The 21,990-nt window shown below is 40.3% G+C and overlaps 2 protein-coding genes across 4 annotated transcripts in view; one reads left to right on the top strand and one right to left on the bottom strand.

The window, feature by feature from the left end:
- The window catches only part of CRYBG1 (crystallin beta-gamma domain containing 1), a 41,652-nt gene extending 35,046 nt beyond the window's left edge, over nucleotides 1-6,606 (top strand). Inside the window, exons 20-21 of the mRNA XM_050315571.1 lie at nucleotides 1,428-1,590; nucleotides 4,981-6,606. Of these exons, the coding sequence (XP_050171528.1) occupies nucleotides 1,428-1,590; nucleotides 4,981-5,069 (252 nt within the window). The 3' untranslated portion in view covers nucleotides 5,070-6,606. The remainder of the gene's footprint in view (nucleotides 1-1,427; nucleotides 1,591-4,980) is intronic.
- The window catches only part of RTN4IP1 (reticulon 4 interacting protein 1), a 56,153-nt gene that overhangs the window by 23,778 nt on the left and 10,385 nt on the right, over nucleotides 1-21,990 (bottom strand). The window contains exons 7-10 of one of the 3 annotated variants that reach the window (XM_050315568.1): nucleotides 19,676-19,859; nucleotides 18,223-18,315; nucleotides 7,807-7,905; nucleotides 2,070-2,201 (exon numbers count right to left, since the gene is read on the bottom strand). In XM_050315568.1, the coding sequence (XP_050171525.1) occupies nucleotides 2,094-2,201; nucleotides 7,807-7,905; nucleotides 18,223-18,315; nucleotides 19,676-19,859 (484 nt within the window). In that variant the 3' untranslated portion in view covers nucleotides 2,070-2,093. Of the gene's footprint in view, nucleotides 1-2,069; nucleotides 2,202-7,806; nucleotides 7,906-8,756; nucleotides 16,394-18,222; nucleotides 18,316-19,675; nucleotides 19,860-21,990 lie in introns of those variants that run through there. The other 2 variants (XM_050315569.1, XM_050315570.1) reach the window with 2 other exon arrangements.

The following is a 21,990-nucleotide window of genomic DNA, read 5'->3' as shown; positions in this document are numbered from 1 at the left end:
ACCTTGAGGTATGCCTGAGGTTTTCAAGGAGGGGCTGGTTTAAGTACGTGGGATAACCAGTAAGCAGGATACGAAAGTCATTCTGCTCATTTTGTCAGAAATAGATATGAATAGCAGATAAAAATTCAGGTCTCCTCACTCTTCGTGTTTTTCTTGGAGATGGATGCAGTACTGGCTTAGTGGACCTGATGTGTAAGACTGCAGTCTTCCTAGTCCTGCTAGAGAAATGTTTTATATACAGATTTCAGAACTGCAGAACTAAATCTGCTTACCTGAATTCTAGGTTGTGATAGTCAGAAGTACTAATTTTTCAAGAAGTAGTGCTTTGAAAAATACTGGCAAAAAATAATTTAGGGCCATATCAACAATGACAGATAGGCATTTAATCTGCCACAGAAGTGCATTCAGTAGTTAAAAGGTGCAGCTTATGGTGATCTATTGAAAATCGCTGTTCATCTAGAATAATTAACTGCTATTTACTACTAATACAGCCTTAATACTCTTTTGAAGTAAGCTTGATTTTTGCCAGTTCTTTTTTTAACCAAGAAGACATTTGTAGAGTTTTAAAATCAAATAATAGGAATTACTAGGAAAAGAGTGTAGAACAAAGAAGCAAATACTATTGTGGTACACTGTGAAATTCATACACTCAATACTGTGCAGCTACATGTACTTTTATCTCAAAGGGCTACTGTAGAACTAGAAGTGGCAGAACAAAAAAAATTGTGCAGAGGAGATGGAGGGCTTCTATGCAAGGGAGAGAAAAAAGAGCTAGGACTTTCTAGCCTGTAAAGGGGACACTTTGAGGGATGATACATTTGAAGTATTTGCAAACAGCATGGACAAGACATCCCTTAAAATAAGGAAGGAGTGAGGAAAGCATCAAATAAAACTAGTAGTTGCATATCACTTTTTTTTTTTTTTTTTCTTTTTAATAGTAGTCAAGATTTGGAACTTCTTGCCACAGAAGGGTTTTGATACAGAAGGGTGTTCATATAAAAAGGTTACACTGATCTTGGTGGGTAGTGACAGGAAACAAGCATTAAAGGTGTTGGGTCTGCATGGAAAAGCCTGGCCTGGCAGTTGGTGAGATAACCAGGAACATACTGCATACAGGAGTAGAGTGCATTTAGTGTTCCTCAGCATCTGTTATTGGCCACTGCTAGAGACAGGTGTTAATTGTACCTTTTGATCTGATACAGCATGGTTATTTCAGTCTTCCTGTGTAGTGGAGAGTCTCAGCAGAAACAGGAACAAAAGAAAAATAAGTAGTCTTGTGTTTGGGGCAAAAATACGTTCCTTGAGGGAAAGAATTCCTGAATTCTGTTCTTACCTGATGACATCTCTCCTATCTGATAAAAAAACAGTGGATACTAGAAGAAGTAAGGCCATTTTGAATAATTGCTGTTGCCTTTCTGATGATACAGATGGCAGAGGATTGTTGCTTGACAATTGTCGGAAATCTTATAACTCCTGGCTCTAAACTTGGTCTGTCATTTGAGCGGAATGAAGACAAACAATATTGGCATATTAGTCCCGATGGCAGGATTTATAGCAAGATGAAACCCAAGCTGGTCTTAGATGTCAAAGGTAAGCAAATGTTATCTCATTACATTGGGTCTTAATTACCTGGTACTTACAGTGGGATAGGCACTAAATGTGCCTATAAATTAAGGATGGTGCTTTAGGTACTTTAATCTAGAAGCAAAAAAGACCTGATCAGCTTGTTTGACCTCCTGAATTATACAGGCCCTAGGACTTCATTTCATTTTTCCTATATACAATTTAGTAACTCACAGTACTTGCTTATCTTGTATTCTCAGTGTCCACTCACTGTAGATATCCTCAGTTAATTTTTGGGTGATGTGAATATGATTATTTAAAATGCTGAAGCAAGAACAACCTAACTTCTCATTAACTTTAATTTCAGTAGAGCAAATTTTCTTACATAGTAGCTGTAGATACAATAGCCAAAGGATATTAGGAAAGCAAAGGCAGGCTTTTACACTAATATGATTAGATGCAATAAGTTTTTTCACTGGTTTATTAATGGCTATACCTTTATTGCAAGCATGAGATTCTGCCATAGTAGCCTAAGGTCTCTGTGCACTTGACGTGTGTTTTGGAGTCACTTTTGTTGTAGTAATTTGATTCGTGTAGATACTGTTTCTGAACTTTGTTTTTATAGCTTCATAGAAGGTCTGAAAAAGCAGCAAATGGAACGATTAGCAGAATTAGCATAATCAGATGTTCTTACATAACTGCCTTTTTGGGTGAGGGGAGCAATCATTTTCTATAGCTGTTAATTTTTTTTTTAGCTGTTTTAAAATTGATTTTGTGTTGATGCCATGGAATTAAGTACATCACTTACAAATACCACCACCACACCACCCTAAAAAACCCAACCAAAAAAATATGAAACACCAAGGAAAACCCCAAAACAAACAAAAAAACCCACAAAAACACCCAATCAGAAAAATATCAAAGTTGGAAGGGACCCACAAGGATCATCCAAGTCCAATTCCTCACCCTGCACAGGACACCCCAAGAATCCCACCATGTGCCTGGGAGCATTGTCCAAACACTTCCTGAACTCAGACAGGCTTGGTGGTGTGACAGGTTTCTTGGGAAGCCTGTTCCAGTGCCCAGCCACCCTCTGGGTGAAGAACCTTTTCCTACTATCCCGCTTAAACCTCCCCTGGCACAGCTTCATGCCATTCCCGTGGGTCCTGTCACTGGTCACCAGAGAGGAGAGATCAGTGCCTACTCCTGCGCCTTCCCTCACGAGGAAGTTGTAGACTGCAATGAGGTCTCCCCTCAGTCTCCTCTTCTCCAGGCTGAACAGACCAAGTGACCTCAGCCACTTCTCATATGGCTTCCCCTCAAGGCCCTTCACCATCCTCACGGCCCTCCTTTGGACACTGTCTAATAGTTTTATATCCTTCTTATATTTATGGCCCCCAAAACTGAACAGAGGGCTCAAGGCGAGGCCATACCAGAGCAGAGCAGAGCAGGACAATCACCTGCCTCAATTGGGTAGGACTATCAGAACTGCGAGAAAAGGGTTACCTGATGTCTGACCAGAGTACAGCAGTCGCATAAACAGTCAAAAATTCTCTTTACTGCCATAAAAAGCTAGTGATGATTAATTATAAACTTATCAAAAAAGACTCCAGTTCAAGGGAGAGCCTTTAGTCACAATGACTGCCATACCTTTTTCTAAAGTCAGTTCTTAGTTGCACCAAACAAACAGAAACACTATTGCATGGCCTTTTCTTCAGTTAATCATGTTAAAAGCAATAATGTATTCTGCATTTATATTTGAAGAACTTCACAATGGATAGGTCTGGTGGTGAAAGTACAGATGGCACTCTTAGCTTAAAAAAAAAAAAAATAGATCTGTACAGTGAATTCGGAAGAGTAGGTACTTTTAGCTTTTATTGGAGAAAACCTAGTAGGAAAAATACCTGTTTCTGCCAATTCTCCTGATCCATTCTGGACCACAAATTGAGTGTTAAAAGAATTCTTCAGCCAATTCACGCAGTTGTTCAACTGTACAGTTACCAATGCCACCTTGTGGATATACTGGCATAGCACAAAGCCTTGTCCAGAGCACCACCCTACCACAGCAGTCTCTTTATTCACTGTAAAAAAAAAATCCCATCCTTTTCCATTTTAACATGTTTACATTCTATCAGATACTGCTTAAAATTATTTTTGCACTCACAGTGATAACTAAGCTATGTTATTGGCTTTTTCCCCCCTTTCTGAAGAATTTTGCAAGTTGTATATCTCTACTGCTTTTTAGTAATTGCCTGGTAGTGGCAAGGAGAGAAATCCTCTTTGTTAGCCTTCCCAGAGACCCTCCTGATTTGGGACAGTGGCACCAGAAAGCATCCCCCAAATTCCTGAAGTGGAGAACAGCTGAGCTTGAGTCACTTTAGTATAGAAGAGCTGTTCTTAAATGTGCCTGCTCATGTAGGACTTCAGGTGCATAGTATATTTCTTTATGAGGTCTGCTAGAATCCATATTTGTTACTCACCATAAACTTTCAGCTGCCAGGCTTGTCTTTTGCTCATTCAGGGGAGGGTGAGGCAGTTGGTGTGCAGAACAAAAGACAGTGTCTGTGGGTGTATCCATTTGTATAAAATGGTTGGCTCAGATGGGTGCTTCCAATGGGAATACTACCTGCTGTTGCAGGTGTGTTGTAGCACAGGAGATGCACGTGTCCTGTGCTTCTGCAGTACATAGCAGATCCGAGGGAAAAATGTCAGTTCTGACTTTCAGCTCTAGTTGAATGTTTCTTTGCTTCTGAGTTTCTTAAGTCAGAATATTAATAGCGCTCTTCTTATGGGAACATGTTTGGCATTGCATCACGTAATTAAATTAAGCTCCTCTAAGAAGGGGTTCTATTTTGCATTCAGATATGTTTTGCTGCCAGTGGAAACAGCTGAATGTGGGGTGATACTCTGTGCATGCAGCTGGTCAAATAAAGGATTATAGTGGCAAAGAGTAGATGAGTGGTAGACCTTGTCGCTGACGTGATCACACATGTATTGTCTGTTAGCAGCAGGACTTACTTCATCATGTAAACATCATTTTTAGAGTGGAGTCACAACTGACAACTGTTGTGGGGAAACCAAACTGCCAAGTGTGACTTCTGGGAAATGACAGTCTTAAAGGAGCTACACCTGGCTGCATTGCAGTGTTCCTTTCCTTTCCCACCCAGGCTGAAAAAGCCAAGGAACTGAATTACTGAAGGGGTGGAGAGATCAGGCAGACCGATCCTGATTAATTCAAAAATTGTTTCAAAATTGATTCCAAAAGCAGGCAGTGATGAAAACACGTCTGTCTTCTCAGTGCCTCGAGGTGAAGAGAAACTCTCTACACCAGCTCTTGCTAGATTTTTTTTCTGAAACACAGAGTATTTGTCTCTAGTTTCAAAGACAACCTACCCTCTTTGAAATTTCTCTTTACAGGAGGCACACAGTATGATTGCGACCATGTTGTTGTCAACACAGTCAACGAGGAAAAGTTAACACAGTGTTGGGAGCCACTAGTTGTATAAACCCAAAGAAGCGAAGGATGATGTTTCAACTGGCCACTACTCTGGACACTGGAATTGCACTGCCATCTCTGAAGAACACAGGATCAACATCTTTTATTCACAGTTTTAAATAGGAAGAGCAACAGAATTATTTCACCTCCCTATCCAAGATTATTATCCCTACAAAAGCTTGAGCATGTCTAAACTTCTTTTTTTTTAATCAACACAACTCAGTGTTGACTAGAGAGTGATAGTATGCTTTGGGCTAGAATGGAAGAGCTAAAGGTGGGAGAGATCCCATGGAGTTTTACAGTTTTGTCAGTGAGTAGTTAACCCAGAATAGTCAATTAGTGTAACTTTAAATTATTTTTAAAGGATTTTTTTTTAACTGAGAGAGGGGCTAAAAATATTAAAGCTTATTTTATAAAGGACAGGAGTGCAAATGTATATGTGGGCATAGCAATTTGAATCTATGGGCTGTAGTATAGAGAAATATTCACTACAGAAAATTAATATATTTAACTGGAATAAACTTATGTTTACTGAAAGCTGAAAGACTGCTAGCACAGCACATCCAAAGAATTTTTAACATGTGGCTTCAGGTGTATAGTTAGTATGCTAATATAGTAACTCCTAAATTAAGAAAAAATTCTAGATTTTCTCATGTGTAGACAGTGTAAAGGAGTTCATTAGAAAAAGGGCTGGCAAAAGGATGTATCGGAATCTGAAGAATTTTTGCCTACTTTGTAGGCTGCCTAACTTTTCCGAGTTATGGGTATTTTTCTTCTTTGCCAAATCAAATTTGTACCTTTTAAAATAGTTTCAGTAAGTACATACAGTGTTCCTGAACTCCAAAATCATATAGACAACTAGAATTCTTAGGGAAAGCATCACTAAAGAAGACTGCAACAGCACATAAGTGCTGTGGTTACTGAGTTTTTCAGCCTGTTGGGCTTACAGTGGAGAGTGCCAGACTCCCCACTATTTCTGGTGTTGGAGAGCAGTGTCTGTGGTCAGCTGCTGGCTCCTGGTTGGACAGAAGCGTCAGACTGCTCTAGGAAGGTGCATAGCCAAGCCTGGAATATGGGCACAGCCCTTGTGGCTGTGCCCATTCAGTGTAAGTGTTACTGGTATAGTAAAGAGCTTGTGACAGGTAGGACATCCTGATGACTGCAGGAGGTCCTTCTGTTGCCCTGCTTTGAACCTGGTTGTGTTAGTTTTCCTTAATAATATTGACAAAAAGGTAAAATACAAACGAAGCCTTGTACTGTGCTGCTGTGTTTTGTTCTGGCTTAGACCAGCGTTATTACAAGCTGCTCCCAGGAGCATCCAGGCCTTTGTCTTGCATAGTAAGTCTGTTTAACATTTTTGTTACTGTCGTATTCCCTCAAAGGATGCTGGTGCTTTTATCATTACCACCCTAGAGGAAGTGCCTTATTAATTTTCCTACTTTTGTAAAGAAGCACTGAAGTTTTGTTGCTCTGAAATGTGCTGCTTATAGTTCTTTGTAGAAAATATGTTGTTAGTGGTTCCAAACAGTGGTACTTTGTCATATTGATGTGCTCTTGCTATATATAATATAGCATTTTACAAATAAATTTAAGTTAGGTAACTTTTAATTGAAAGTAACTTTTAATTTTGAAAGTAGAAAGCTGGCATTTTATGGTTAGCTTTGTTCCATCTTGTGCCTGTTTCTGTCCATAATTCCTCTGTGACAGCTAGCTAATGAGAGAATACATGGTGTAGAATAGCTGGAGGTTCTTGAGGAATGGACAATTCTTCTATACTAGCACGTGCTCAGTGCCATTTGTGCACGGGGCCACAGTTCACACCACAGCCACTTCTTTCCTCCTCTGGTGTAAGTGTTGCATGACGTGGTTTGTCCACCACCATAGCTGCACTGCAGTAAATGTGCTGCTCTCAGCTAAGAGGTTGCCACTTTTCCTGCAATCTTACCTGCATAACTGCAGGGGAAGTTACTCCACCCCCCATCGCTGGCAAAACAGCAAGTTTATAAACAGACCACCAGACACTCCCCCCCCCAAGCACTTCACCCCCACCAGGAGTAACAGGGCATGACAGGAACAGCTCCCAGCTGCTGACAAAATCATGTCTAGCCTACCTGCATAAACACTGCAGTCAGCTGAATCGGAGCCAGGAATTGGGCTGTTAGGATAATTATCAGTTACAGATTGATTTTGTTCCCTGCTTCTATTTGGATTAGTTATGCCAAGAGAGAGTTGCCATATCAAGATTAAACTATCAGTCTTGAGACAGTGATGTGACCACTTAGTTCCGAGAATCTACTAAACTGAGTAATAATATATACTAATAGAGGCGAACAGAAGTAGGAAAGGCCGAGGGAAACCAACACAGGTTTCATGGGGACAACTAGATAAGAGTGTGCCTCACCACCCTAAGATATCTGAAAAATAAAAGCTCCAAGAGCTACAATCCAAAAATGCTTCAGACTGTTCCTCTTATTCCAGGAGTGAAGGGTGTTCTGCAAAAGTCACAACTACACTCTTAACATAGTTTTCATGTAGAAATGCCTAAGGGACATTAGTATATCTTGTCTGCCAATTAACAGGCAGTGTATAAAAGAATCAGAGGCTTTTCTAAAACAAGACTTTTTTATAAGTTACGCATTCTAGACAAGCTTTTAAAGAAGAAACAGTTGCTACACACCAATTTATGTTCAAGGACTGTGACTGCAAGCAGAATAATTATTAGAGATACTTTATTGTTTACTAATTACATTGATCACCGTTTTTCCACGTGCATGTCCTCCTTCCAATTTCAGAAAGGCCTTTGGAACTTCAGAAAAAGAGAAGACTTCATCAATAACTGGTTGAATCTACAGAACAAAGAAAAAGTGTCACTATATTAGGAATAAACTAATGTAACGGCCTTACACTTCAAAACTGTATGAAGAAAAGGGGGAAGTTTCTTTAAAGTATTTAGTGCAGAAACTACCAAATATTGTAGTCACTAGCTTTTAACATTTCTCAGGGATACTTCTGCACGCAGAAGGTGGTTTTCTGCTGCTCTTTGCTCAAGTTTTGAAACAGCTGTACTAGCAGAGTTCAGAGCTCTTACCTGGGATTCTACCACTAAAGTCCCCATGCGAGGCTCTTTTAAGTCTCTTCAAAAGCTGCCACTGTGGCTAAACTTTTTGTTGTTCACAATGGTACACTGACAAAAAGAACATTTTTTCTCTCATATTTCTCTATGCTTTTCTTGTTAAACACAAGAATTCTCACAGGGTCAAGTATTTCAAAGGTACCTATAAATCTGGTGCCTATCGGCATCATTACATATCTAAGTACCCTTAAAAGACCACAGATGAAGTACAAAAAACTGTCCACAAACATTTGTTGCTGAATCATTTAGCTACACTTGAAAATTCAGCCACTGTGTATTCCAGTAGGCATACATAATTAAGCTCAGCTTGCATCAACTGCTATTTTGGCATTAATTATGTGGAGTGGCCTTCTGGATTGTCTTAGACTCATTTCTAACAACAACAGTGAAGCTACTTACTCATTGTCTCTATTATTAACTAAGGAGCTTGAAAACCCTATAAGCATTTTATTTGGACATCATAAGTGTACTAAGAGAGGTACAGAAGAAATCCCAGCTCTTCTGAAAAATACTCGTCACTGCTGGTCCAAGGGAAGAGGTATTTTCCTACTGTCAATTTCTGAGTCAGCCTTCCAAAGGACAAAATGAAATCTGTGTACAAAAATACCTCCCACACCTCCTACCGAAGATCCTACCAACCCTGAGATTGTTTGTTTACCTTGGATCCCCTACACCAGCCCAATTGATTGAACTGATCCTAATCCTCTTATTAGAGGAAAACCTGCTAGCTCTTGCAGCGATGAAGATTTGAAGTACCAAAGATCCAAACACACTATTTACAGTGCCAGAAATAGATCCTTGATACTTGTGTCAGAGAAAAAATACCTTCAGGCATTTTCCTCAGAGCTACAAACATGCACACTATCTTGTTGAATACTCCAGAACTGATAACTTCCCTGTTCTGGCAGGACACACATCTCGCTAGATAGAAAAGGAATACAAGAGCAATAAGGACCCAAACAATTTGCCAGCATTGGAACAGTGCTGTCTTTTAAAAGGTTTGCTTGCTTTTACCACAAGACAAGGGCTATACGTTCAGATGTGATGCTTAGGAGGTCAGCCTGCAGCACCACCAAGGAAAGGTTTTCATATACACACATTTTCCAAGCAGCGGCACTGACCGCCCAGCAGCACAACAAATGCAGTCTGGTAGTTGTCCATGCTCATGGAGGCTCTCTTCTCAACTCTTAATTTTCTCAACTCTTAATTTTTTCTTTATTCAGACTGTGCCTTACCTTGACATTCATTCCTTGCACTAAAATTATTACTGATTTTGCTTATAAGAGAACAGTAGTCCAAGACATCAGTAATGTAAGTAAATATAACACCGCAGTATCTCGTAATCTGTAATCGCTGTAGCTTGAAACTTTACATGGCAGAAAAGCAGGAATGCGTCACACCTCCCCTCCCCTTCCCCCCCCAAATACATCAGAATTAGCAGCCAAATCACTATGAGAGCAAACGTTCAAATGAATATATTCACCCAGTGCCTCAAATTTGCCATGCACCAGGCTATTTCTTCCCCTTGTTATGCCAGGACAGTCCCTGTAAACCAACCCCTAGCAAAATGAGTAGTAACACACGGTAGAGGAGCCACAGAGATACCTCAGCTGAGGAAGAAATGTGGGGTTTAAACAATTGTGTTCCAAGACAAACTCATGTCTGCTGAGCATCCAGCACAGAATGGAAGTGTTGTCTGAGACATCAGCAAAGTCAGGGACGTTGACCCGGGGCAGCAAAAACACTGGATTAGACAATGGCTTTGGGTAAATCAAGCATCTGGGTGCAGCTGCAGCTGCTGTGACTCTCAGCAGGAGGAACGTGCTACTGGTCAGTAGTGACTATTTTGAGGAAGACCAGTCCTGACTTTCATAGTAGAATCTTGGGAAAAACAATTCAGGAACCTTGTTGAGCCAAGCACAAGTGCAGCCCTTGTACAGCACTTATTGTTAATGGCAGTTGCATACAAAGCCTGTGCTTCATTAATGAGAAAAAAAAAAAAAGATACAGAAACTCAGCCTGCTGGAGCATGGACACAGATGACCCCAACAAGACCAGAGGCAGGGAGGAGGGGAAGGGTATTTGGAGATGAAAGCAATGCAGCAGCACAAGGGATGTGAAGTGCAATGGATTCCAGGGAAAGGCAGAAGTTAATTTCAGACACCTGCAGCAACTGAGAAAACATTCTGAACAAGGTACTTCATTGTTGTGTTACCTGCAGTCACTGACTTACTGTAGGTTGCAGCTTATAACCCTGACAGAAAGAGGTATGTTGCATCCTCAGCCTGTTGGGTAAGGTTTATTGCATTTGAAAAGTGTTGACACAGTGATTCAGAGGAACCCTGAATTCAGCCTCACAGTTCAAAACACTGTGTATTGCAGTCACCACATGCTCAAAGCCCAGCTGCTACATTGATGTAACCTCTAGCTCCATTTAAATGCTGGCTTTAGGTAGTGCTATAGAGAGACATGAATACTAAATTGATGATCCTGACAATCTAGAGCATTAAACATTTTATCTGGCTGGCTGGTCAGTCCCATTGTTTGAATAACCCTGAAAGGGCTGACCGTGTTGCTGCACAGTGATTCACTCAGCCTTTACCATAATCCACTGACTAAGATAAAATTTCTTCCTGTGAACAGACAAACAAGTAGGGGAGTCTGCTGTTTGTTGAATGTGTGATAATAAACGGAGATTAACTGGATAATAAAAACACTGCCTATTTACAGCCACGCATCAGTTCCTTGCCAGAGGACACCTATTTGTTCAGGGAAAAGGGATTAAACTAAAGTCTGGGAGAGAAAGGATTGCACATACCCGCATTGAAATGTTTATCTGAAAACATTTTTGAAAGGTATTTTCTTCCTCTTCATTCTCTCCAACACAGGACACACTATAGAAATGAATCTCAGGTCTCTTGAAATGAACTCATGTGTTTGGAAAAATAAAAAGAGTAATTGCTGATGCTGATTAAGGCTATCCTAAATACAGCACAGAGGTGATATCCCAGCCATTCCAGCCCTGAAAGCAGCAGGCAGTGAACAGGCACTGGCAGGAGTTGACTGGTCAGCAGGAATACACTCTCCACTAATGGCAAATTCAGGCTCACCCTTGGAGGTCCCAGTTTCTGTGGTAGCAAGGACACAGTCTGAATTTATCAGTAGGGGACAAGTGAGAAAACATGACAGGAATGAAGATGGCTTTGACCCTCATAGCAGCGGCAAGTCGCTCCGGTGAGTGTGGAGCTGCTTCCTGCCGCTGGAGGGAGAGCAAGAGCCTCGAAAATCTCAGGAGAGAAACGAACTGAGAGCAAGCCTAGTTCAAAGCACAAAAGAAAGTGCCCTCACTCAAAGGACAGTGACAGTGCACTGGCTCTCCCCCAGGTCTGCAAAGGATGGCCGTGTCAGAGCTCCCAGGCAGCCTTGCTTGGGAAGTGCCTCCCTCCCAGCTGCTGCCTCCGGCGGCACACTGCTCTTTAGGAAAGATACTCTTTGGGAAAGGTACTTGCACGTGCACGGAACAAAAGCTGTCATGTGCTCCGCCAGACATCAGGCTTGCTGTAATGGAAAAGAGCTGCTTGCTGTTCTGAGTTAAAAGATAAAGGCTGCCTTCCTCCAGAAATTACCACTGTGCCAAATGTGGTGTATGAGCAAAAACGCAGAGCTTGATAGTCTCCTTGGGCCTTCAGGGAGTCTCTCATCAACGTTAACAAGAAGCTTGAACAGAAGTCATTAGAAAGAAAAGTCCTTTCCCTGGAACTAATCAATTAGTTCATTTGTTACTCATCCCATTGAAGAAAAAATGCTGCTTTGGAACACTGCTGTAGTTTCTTCCCTTTAGCTGAGCATCTTCTCTTCTGTATTTCAGTTACATGATCACTGGGTTTTAATCCCACCCCTTTCTTCATCCTTCCCCTTAAAATGTCATGCAACAACGTATGCTGAGTTTCATATTGCTTGCTGGCAGCAGGTTCTAGGATCAGCCCTCACTGAAGACAAAGATTAAAGTTCTTCCCATCTGGAACAGCTGGCTCTGGTCACATGTATGGGTAGCTTTGCAACTGCACAGTACTAGCACAGAATCATAGAATGGTTTGGGTTGAAAAGGACCTTTAAAGGCCATTCAGTCCAACCCCACGCTCCCGTAGGCAGGGATACCTTCCACTAGACCAGGTTGCTCAGAGCCCCGTCTTTAAATGTTTCATAAAGAACTTTTTCCTTGCTATGTTTTTTATTAACTTGTATTTCAGACAATATGCACTTTCATCCAAGAGCACATTAAAGGACATCAGGTATGTGATATTTCTGTCTGAACTGCCTAACAGAAGTAAAAATGATCCAATGATACATCCGTAAGAAAAACAGTGCTGCAGTGGTTAAGACATGGAAATGGAAGGCAAGTGTCCCGGAGTCTACTCCCAGAGCTATCTTACCAACAACTGTATTACCAGCTTTTATTTGTTTGGTTATTAAGCCAAGGTACCTTCTTTCATATCCAATCTCTAACAGCAGCCCACAGGAATTCATGAGCGTCATCTAAAATTATTAAAATGCTAGAAGATTAATCCCAGTTAAGCAGGCTATCAGGGTACAGTTCAGAGTGTGGAAAAGGCTTCAAAAATCTCTATCTCGTTAATTAGCCCTGGCAGAACAGCTTCTACAGAACACAATGCAGAGTAGTAAGAAACTGGAACAAGTTCAGAATTGCAGTGTGTGCCAGCCTAGCCCAAGCTTAAATCAGTAGAAATGAGGAAGATCCTGGGGGGTTTAGTTACCTACTAGACCATGCTGAAAAACTGTTAAGGAAAGACCAGGTCTCTCTTCTGGAATCCCTTGTCAGTCACATTCATGGAAGTTGTCCTGATATTTATGCTGGTAATTAAAGCAATCTGGGGCAATGTCACCGTATAACTAGAACAAACTTTAGTACAGTTACATATAAATATAAATAAAAATACATAGTTACATATGAAAGCATATCATATATATAGATGATAACAATAGTCCTGCATGATCTCCATCTCCCCGGATCTCAGCAAATTAAACTCAAAATAGACAAGAGCTGTCTTGTTGACCCCACACTTCACCGCTGTGCTAGACACAATGCCCTCCTACACTAGGGGACTAGACCTCCGAACACCAGGACTGACTTTCTACAGAATATACAATTACATCAGGTTGAGGGAACATTTAATTAAATTCCTGATAGATGATGAAATTTTTCAAGACCTCACTGTGGTCTATGTCAATTCACATATTCAAGCCCTATCCCCCCAGAGTATGCAAAATTTCCACTGGTGCTCTTCACAGACACTTTATGATGTAACCAAACAGCATACAGAACATAAGCTACCATGTCCTGGAGGAACAGGAGCAGATTGTTTTAATAAAAATCACAGTGGCTTTTCTTTGGTGGCGGTGACAAAATGCAGATAGAGGTTCTTTTTGGAAGAGAAAGGGCTGGGGCTGAACAGAGCTTTTGGCAACCTCTCCTTGATCAACATCTCTGGCCTTAGCCAACCAACCTGGCAAGCAAATGCACTGCAACCAGAAAACAAAATTAAAAAAAAAAGGTGCAAGCTTTGCAATTTAGGCTGGAGAAATATAGTCCTCAAAACAAGTGTGAGTGACTAAAGAGAGTGGGGAAGAAGGACTGATCTCTAGCTAATGTAGACATTTAAATGCAGAATCCCCATATTTAGGCATCCTAGTGCCTTTTCTAAGAGATAGTAAAGCAGGCACCACCCAAGAGCGAGTCACCTCAGGTACCTTAAGATTTCGTAGCACAGCCATAAAGACTGGAATTACTGCAGAGAAGGCCACATCTATAGATGCCAGTTTTGGAGAACATTCAAGGACTCAATGTTAAATTCACTGTTTAATATTCATACAGATGGGAGACATTGCAACAATTGTGCAACAAGGGCCAGGGAAAAAGTTACTTGCAGAACTGTAACAAGATGAATTGGAAGCAAATTAATACACACAGGTTAGGATACAGAGTCCAGAAGCTGTGCTAATGTACGGTAGCAGGAGGAATGTAAGCCATCTAAAATCATAGCCATCCAAACAACTTCAAAACCCACGTAATGTCAAAGTGGATGACCGTATCCATTTGTGTTATTTACTTCCTGAATAGCAAGGACCAGCAATAGAAAACACCTGAACTCTAGATTTTAACAGGGTATCTCAGAGCAAATCATGACAGGTGGATAAAGGGCACTAGCTCTCATTAGTAGATCAAGAAATAATAGTAGCAAAAGGTTATGTGATTTGTTCAGCACTGCACAAGCAGACAGCAGCAAGGCCAAAGAACAGTCAGTATCTGTCCTCCAAACCACAACAACAGGTGCTAAGTCCAAAGCATCTAGTGTCTTCAGCAGAATGTATAATCAACACTACTCACAAATTAAATTAATATAGGCATGCAGTTGTTTTTCCTATTGGTGCCTGTGCTGGAACATTTATGTAGAAAGCAAACATCACAGAGAATGGTCTATTAATTTCATGATTGGAGACTATTTGCCCTTTAGCCTGCCTTCTGCAAAAACAAGTTTCATCCACCAGCCCATCTGATGCAACTACGCCCTGAAGGAAGGAGTATTAAGTCACCAGAAACACTGCACACACACTTGTACTGCATTTAAATAGCAATGAATTAAAATGAAAACATCACATTTCTGTAGGTCTGCATGTTAACCCACATCCTATCATGGTCCTGGTAGGAACATACAACATACTTAGTACTCCCCCTTACTGAGGAGTCTTCTGAGATTACCTTCTTCCATCAGGCTTTTATAAAAGGCAAAGTAAGTGCTCAGTTGTAAGTTAGAGGCTTTCTCCAACTTGAGTAGTTACACAAATTTGGTCTGTTTTCACCAAGGACATGTCCTTAGAAAGAAACTGTTAGGCAAGCAGCAAAAACCAAGACTGTCAATGTTAAATCCACAACACTGGCCACAAATACATCAAATTAATTCCTAAGAAGCTTTTCTGTGACAATGCTTCAGCAAACAGTGTACCAGCAGACCTGTGTCCTGAATTAAAGCCTCTGTTGATTTCAGTTGTCTTTAGAACCTTGTAATTCATGAGGAACATCTGCCATGGAAAGAGATACAGTAGCTTCTGACATGCGCTGGTGGAGCCCACATTAAGCCAGTCCTTACTGGGTCATAATTGCTGCAGTTTCAAACCATAACAGGGATTTCCCAGCAATTTATGAAGCAGCCAGTATCTCTAAATTTGTCAAGGAAATAATACTTGGTTTTCTCCATGCCCACTACTGTTGCAGGAGTCTCCCAGCCCCTCAGTCTCTGCGAGATGTCCAGCTGCAAGGCAGAGAAAACAGCTCATAAACTGAAAATGATTTTATGATTTCCGAAACTGAGCTGATGTGCAGGTAAATTACACAAGGAAAATTATTCTCCTACTTTGCGCTACCAACTCATCAAATCCTCTCCTTCTCCTCCCCATTAAAAAAGGTTAAAAGAACTCAGAGCTGACATTTTGCAAATCTCTATTCCTTGTTGCAAAGATCATCCATGTGAAAACAAAGTCACTTTAAACAAAATTATTCTTCATCCACTGAAGGATTGAGAATTCTTTTGCTTTCACAAAGGATAAACTTACCAGAACTAAAAATCTGTGTTGGTGCAGATGGACTATAAGAAAAAACACTGTCAAATCAGTATGATCTGTAACTATTTCAGAGGCATGCTCTTCAATGCTTCACTTACTGTAATATCTCTTTAAACCATCAGCCCTGATTTCATCATATTTAAATTTTCTTCATTTAAATCCCCCCTCATCATTTATTCCTGAAAAAAAGCCTCTCCTTTTCAGGAGCTCTCCAATTGCTCTCTTATTCACATTTCATACAATCTCAAAATTAAGGTGTCTGTAACAGAAAAGACTAAAATGTCAAAATAACTAAAATCTGCGTTATGCAAAACTGTTCACTTAAAACTAACAGGTTCAACTACAGAACTCAACTTGCTGGCTGCCCCAAACCTTCTCGATACACTTCATTGCTTTGCGTCTTTCTAATTTTCATTTATTCTCTCTATTCAAACATAAACATTTATTTTCACTTACTTATAGGAAATTGTGGTACAATTCCTCCAGTAATTCTCTCCTGCCTTTTTTTCCAAACACCTACTCTTCTGAATGGATGGTCTGTCCATTTAAGAGAACTCTTGTGTCTAGACAATAAAGGTCATAGTCTTATTAATATCTGTCTAAATGGAACACATGGGTCTTACAAAATACTGATGATAGCACGGATGTTTACAACATTGTACAAAATCGAGTAAAATGCCGCTAGAATAATGACTCTGCAGACAAACAGTCTGACATTAGGACCTGTTTTTGCACAGAGAATAAAAGACCAAGCAAACATCTTTGTCCTCACGATCATCTCACAACCAAAAGTACATCAGGACATTCATATATGTATGACGTACATTTTAAGTAGCATTGCAATTCACCTGTCCAGGTTATTAGGCAGAGAACACCGATTAAACCCTATCTCTATTGCATAAACAGGTGTTTCCCAAGAGGCTTTCATGGGCATATTCTGCATTTGTTTTGCATACAAGGTAAAAGCAGAACACAAAACAAGTTGTGACTGAGCTGAGGATCAGGACAAATGGTAAGAACAAAGACAAGGGCATTTCTTTTTCTTAGTGTGACTGAGTGCAATCACAGCATGAGAATCATCTTCTATGGTTTCTTTCTTGGCCATAGGATAATGCCTACAGCATTGGACATAATGCAAAGCAGAGAGCTGAAAAGCTGTAGCTGGGAACATACTTCCCCACAGCTTATTTGTGGCTGTGGCCTCTGTTTATGAGTAGGTAAGTTTTTAGGAAATAGTGACTTTCCACTCGCCGTTTCAGCAGCACACTGTTCATGACAGAGGAATAGAAGTGACTGAATTCAGGAAGGTTTTTATTCTTAGCAGTAGCAGCACTAAGGTGGCAAATAGAGGCAATCAGGTCTAAAGTACGGCAGCAGTTTCTTTCCTTTTCTCCAAACTCTGGAACATATTGCATACCGAAAAAAAAAAAAAGGGATCAACACTCAAAACTTTGAGAGATCTAAATTTTACTAATATTGACAAATTTTGAGCACAAGATGTCCTGGCAGTTCACAGACTGGAATTACCAGCAGTCATGGCAGACTCTGCTCACTCTTCTCCTTAGGTACTGCATAGAAAGATTAACAGCAGTATTCCATATTCTCTATTCTTGGATAATTTCACGTTGCCGAAATTCCCAAAGAGGGCACTGCCAGAATCTACAGCATCACACAATCCAAAAGACAGGAAATCAACTGTTCACTCCCACATACATTTTGCAACAAGCTGAAAAGGCCATAAAAGCAGACCATAATCTATCTGGCACTTGGTGCTTTTCCCCCAAGTCCACTAGAATTCCCTGGAAGCTTATGAACGCTCACAATATTCACTGTGCTGAATTAGCACAAACCTCATACTCTGAAGGACCGAAATAAGGAAACACAAGATTTTTGTCACCGCTCTACCAATGCAGATCATCTCTGACTTGCAATAACCAGAATATTCTAGTTCTGTGCACACAATGCACACAATGCCTGACCATCCAGGCTAAGCAATTCTGCATATGCAGGTACACAGTCATATTTATTCTGACCAAATGAACCAAATGAGACCTCCTAAAACTTAATTTTCAATACCAGACAGAGTTCACGCTAAATGATTCCCACTGGCAAAAATAAACATTCACTGGACATTACTTCCTTATAATTTTGTAAGCTTTGTGTTTTTGAAAACATATGCTCAAAAGGAGAAGGCAGAACAGTCTTAAGGATTATGAACTCCTAAATTTGATGCAAAAGACAGAAGTCAGAAACTGTAGCAGGTTGATTATTAACTAGTTTTCCTCACTGTGAGTCTCATAAAATTTTATTCCCCAATAGTGAACTACATCATTTCAGAGTCCAAGCAGCATCTCTTTCAGCATAAATATCCAAATAAGTGTTACTGACATACCTTTCCAGAATCAACTAGTTCTGCTATTTCATCCAAACTTGGGCCACTTGGCATGAAAAATGCCCACCGATAATGGACTCCTTTAAGAAGATGCTGCAAGAAAGATCACAAATATATTAACAAATCATGAGAGCAAACTGAAATGGGAACTAAAATTAATGACAGAATCTCTAGAGAAGTAAATTAAGGAAAAGACATGGACATTTGTTAATGTCTGAAAAAAAGGTCACCTAAGCATGTGGATTAAATGTGCAGACTGGGATGTTTTGTTACCACAACAGGAACAGGACAAATCTTGTGTCCAGCTGCACAAGTCAGCTAGTAAAGAAAAACAGCTACTTAGTCTCTACAACTAGAAACAGCATCATGTGTTACATAAGAAAGAAATGGTGCTATATGTTTATGCACACTCACAAAGGGGGTGAAATAATCCCAGCAATGTGGCATTAGGACCTTCCACTTCAGTGTTAGTGATTATATTTTTCCACTGTCATATCTGCCAAAATCATCACTGCCCAACGACAGATGGCAGCTCACATGAAAAACATTTTGGGAAGATCTCAGAAGCACAAGTCAAGAGCACCTCTTCTGTCATTAGTCATTAATAAATAAGAGCCATCATCTGCTAAAGAGAGATGATTTTTAATACACAGCATAGAATCCTCCTCATCACTAAAATATGCACACTAAGAAATATATTACATTATTTCTTCAATGCCTTTTTATTTTGTTTCTGGGCTTTACTGTGAAAGTATTTGTGCAGGACTTAGAATCTCATTAAGCCAAGTCATCCCAGGAATACCATAGCAACTGCTTCAAAAGCATTCATCTGAAGAGCAACTACACAAGTGGAGAGAAGAAAAAGTTCTAAAAAGCTCCACTGATCAGAATGCCCCACTGGCAGAATGTTTTAAGATCCACTTATGAAAACTAGAAAAATCAGTATCACCATCCAGACACATTAACATGAAAGAGATGAAAGACTTCCTAGCCACCCTCAACCACTTTTATTTCTCTCTGGTGCTGGAATAGGATGAAGAGAATTAGTCATGGAACAATGTTTTGAGAGAAAGCCTGACCAGCCCAAAGCAAGTAGCAAAACTGCCCTCATCTCAATGAGGCAGAGATTTGCTCTGTTTACTATGAAACACTGGCTGTCAGCAGGACTCACTAGGGAGGCCATATGGAAAAGGCCACAGTGGAAAGCACAATAAGGAATCAAAACTTCAAAGCTCCCTAGACTACCACATACACCCAACAGCACCAGCCCACCACATTTCTTTTCAGTGCAAGCAAGAAGGAAAGAATAACAGTGCATCTCAAGTATACTTAATGACATATGAGGACAATGCACCAGCTGCCTCTACATGAGCCACATGACTAGCATCCAAGCCACAAAACAAGTTACTAGAGTACTACAAAACATGAAAGTATATAGGATTTTGTCAAATACCTTTAGAGTTTTGGAACCAACAGTGACTCCTGTTTGTAACATGCCATCAGCCACTCCAAGTTTGTCCATATTGATCAGGAAAGGTGTCACTAAGGTAACATATGTTGCTCCTGACCACTTCTTCAAGAGATCTAATGCCCACTTCTCAGTGGATCCACCAACATTATCTAGGATAAAATCAAACCTGCAGACATAAAGAACAGGTTTAAAGTTATGATATGGAAAAAATAATTTCACCATAATTAAGCTAATTAATAGCAGAAATTTGCTACACTTCACATTTTTACGTGTCACTGCAATGCAAAAAAATAATCAGCCTGCAAGACAGTAGCAAGAAAGTCCCAAGACTTCAGCTAAATCCCCTCTTTAGTGTACAATGGGATTTAAACTTACTATTGCCCATCCACATGTAGCAGATACAGACTATTTAAATAACTTAAACTGCACTTAAACTCCAAAAAGCAGACATAGATGCACAACTACACTCTCTACTTGCTTAAAGCCTTCTAGAGCTCTATCTCTTCAGCCCTCCCACAGAAGCTACTGGAACACTCTTGAGGTCTGGTCCTAGCACTGAGCAATATGGTATGTGCATGTAAAAACTAGTCTGGACTCATGCCCTCACTAGGAACATCTCTTGTACATCACGTGTACTCACATGAAAGTCAGTTCCAGTGGCTAAAATTACATAAACAAATTATTCTACTAAACCTTATCTCCTCATCCAGTTCTCAGATGTGACCCAATTCTCAGCTTCACTTCTAAAAGTCTTTTTTTTAACCTCCTTATTTGTTTGGGGGCCATTTTACCTCTCCTGGCAGTTCTTTCATTCACATCTACCTATTTAACATTGAACCTAACAATGCAACAGGTCTAAAACCTTCCCCCCATGGAATGGGTATATGCAGCCTCTGGCCACAAGCCAAGTTCAGCATTCCTTCTCATTATCCCAGCATGTCAGCCTGTAAAGGCTGAATAGGGCAACAGGGAGCTATGCACCTGTTCTGTCAGATGCATAACTCATTCCCATTTTCATCTGTAAACTTCCGGCAATCTGCATATGGCAATAGCTTTGTATATATGCATACCTCTAATCCAAATAACCTACAAATAAGAGGGAAAATACTTTATGCAAATTAAATAGGAAAGTTCCTATGTCTGGAATGGCAGTTTTCCTGCCTCATCTTCCAAGGATGTGATTTCATCTTTAGAGTGTAGTCAATGTAACAGCTGCTAACAGGAACAGATAATGAAAACTAATGCTCCTCTAAAGAGTAGTTCATTATGGGTTCTGAAGAGTCAGTACAACTGAGAAGGGGAGGGAAGTAGGAACATCCCTCTCAGTATAGCTGACTGATCAGCCTAGTTGTATCATAGAACTGCACCCTAGGACACTGCTGCTGATATCTCTTAACAAGGGTCACTTGCTAGAATGAGTGTTTAGCATTGAAGTGTTGAATTGCAAAAAGGCAAATTTAGCCCTGATTGTAAACTGCGAAGTCAGTTGCTGCATGTCCTGCCCATACAGAGTCAGTACCCTCGCAGTTGCCCTCAGGCTTGCTGACAATCCATCACACTGCATTGGAAGGGCACATGGCTTCTTAGCAGAGTTATCAGTAAAATTCTTTCAGAGATTAAGCAGCTTCTATTTCCCCTCCCAGAAAGTTACCTCAATCTACCTAAAAACAGCAGTATAAATACCACATTCAAATACAAGTCACAGTAGACTAAGTTTAAACAGATAGAAAGATTACAAAAGCAAAAAATACTTCTGTTCTAGAGAAAATTCCCAAGTTAGTTTAAACATAACTGCTGTGACAAGATAAGTGTAATTGTTTATCAGAGGCAGCTGTACCCAATGTTCAAGAAGAGAAATTTACTCCCAGTTGAGCTGTACAGTGGCAAGTCAACTCACTGCTTCACAACACATTTCTCTACAAGATCACTTTTACTATTTACCAACCTCACACAGGATTTTGGAAACCTATTTTAATTTATTCATGCATTGCATATGCTCCAAGATCCTTGGATGGAAGCTGACAGAACTGTTCGAATCCCAGTTATTGAAGAGAAGCACGTGGAAATGAGCTTGCCACCACAAGCCCAATTAACTGGCTTAGTCTTACAATGAAATCTGTGCTGGGGATACTCACTTGGCAAATTGCATTCACAAAGGGTTGTGGTGAATTTGCTTTACAAAATAATGCTTTAGAAATGGGAAAAGAAAAATAAAAATGAGGGAGTTCTGATAGACTGGAGTCAAGCAATCAAAAGACAGACAGTCTGACCACTAACTCCTTCATCTCAGTATTAAG

This window comes from Myiozetetes cayanensis, unplaced genomic scaffold, assembly GCF_022539395.1.
Source record: "Myiozetetes cayanensis isolate MyiCay16 unplaced genomic scaffold, myiCay2020 scf2-11, whole genome shotgun sequence".
In the NCBI taxonomy this organism is placed as follows: domain Eukaryota; kingdom Metazoa; phylum Chordata; class Aves; order Passeriformes; family Tyrannidae; genus Myiozetetes; species Myiozetetes cayanensis.
The sequence above is the reverse complement of the archived record's forward strand: the minus strand, read 5'-3'. Positions and strand labels throughout refer to the sequence as shown.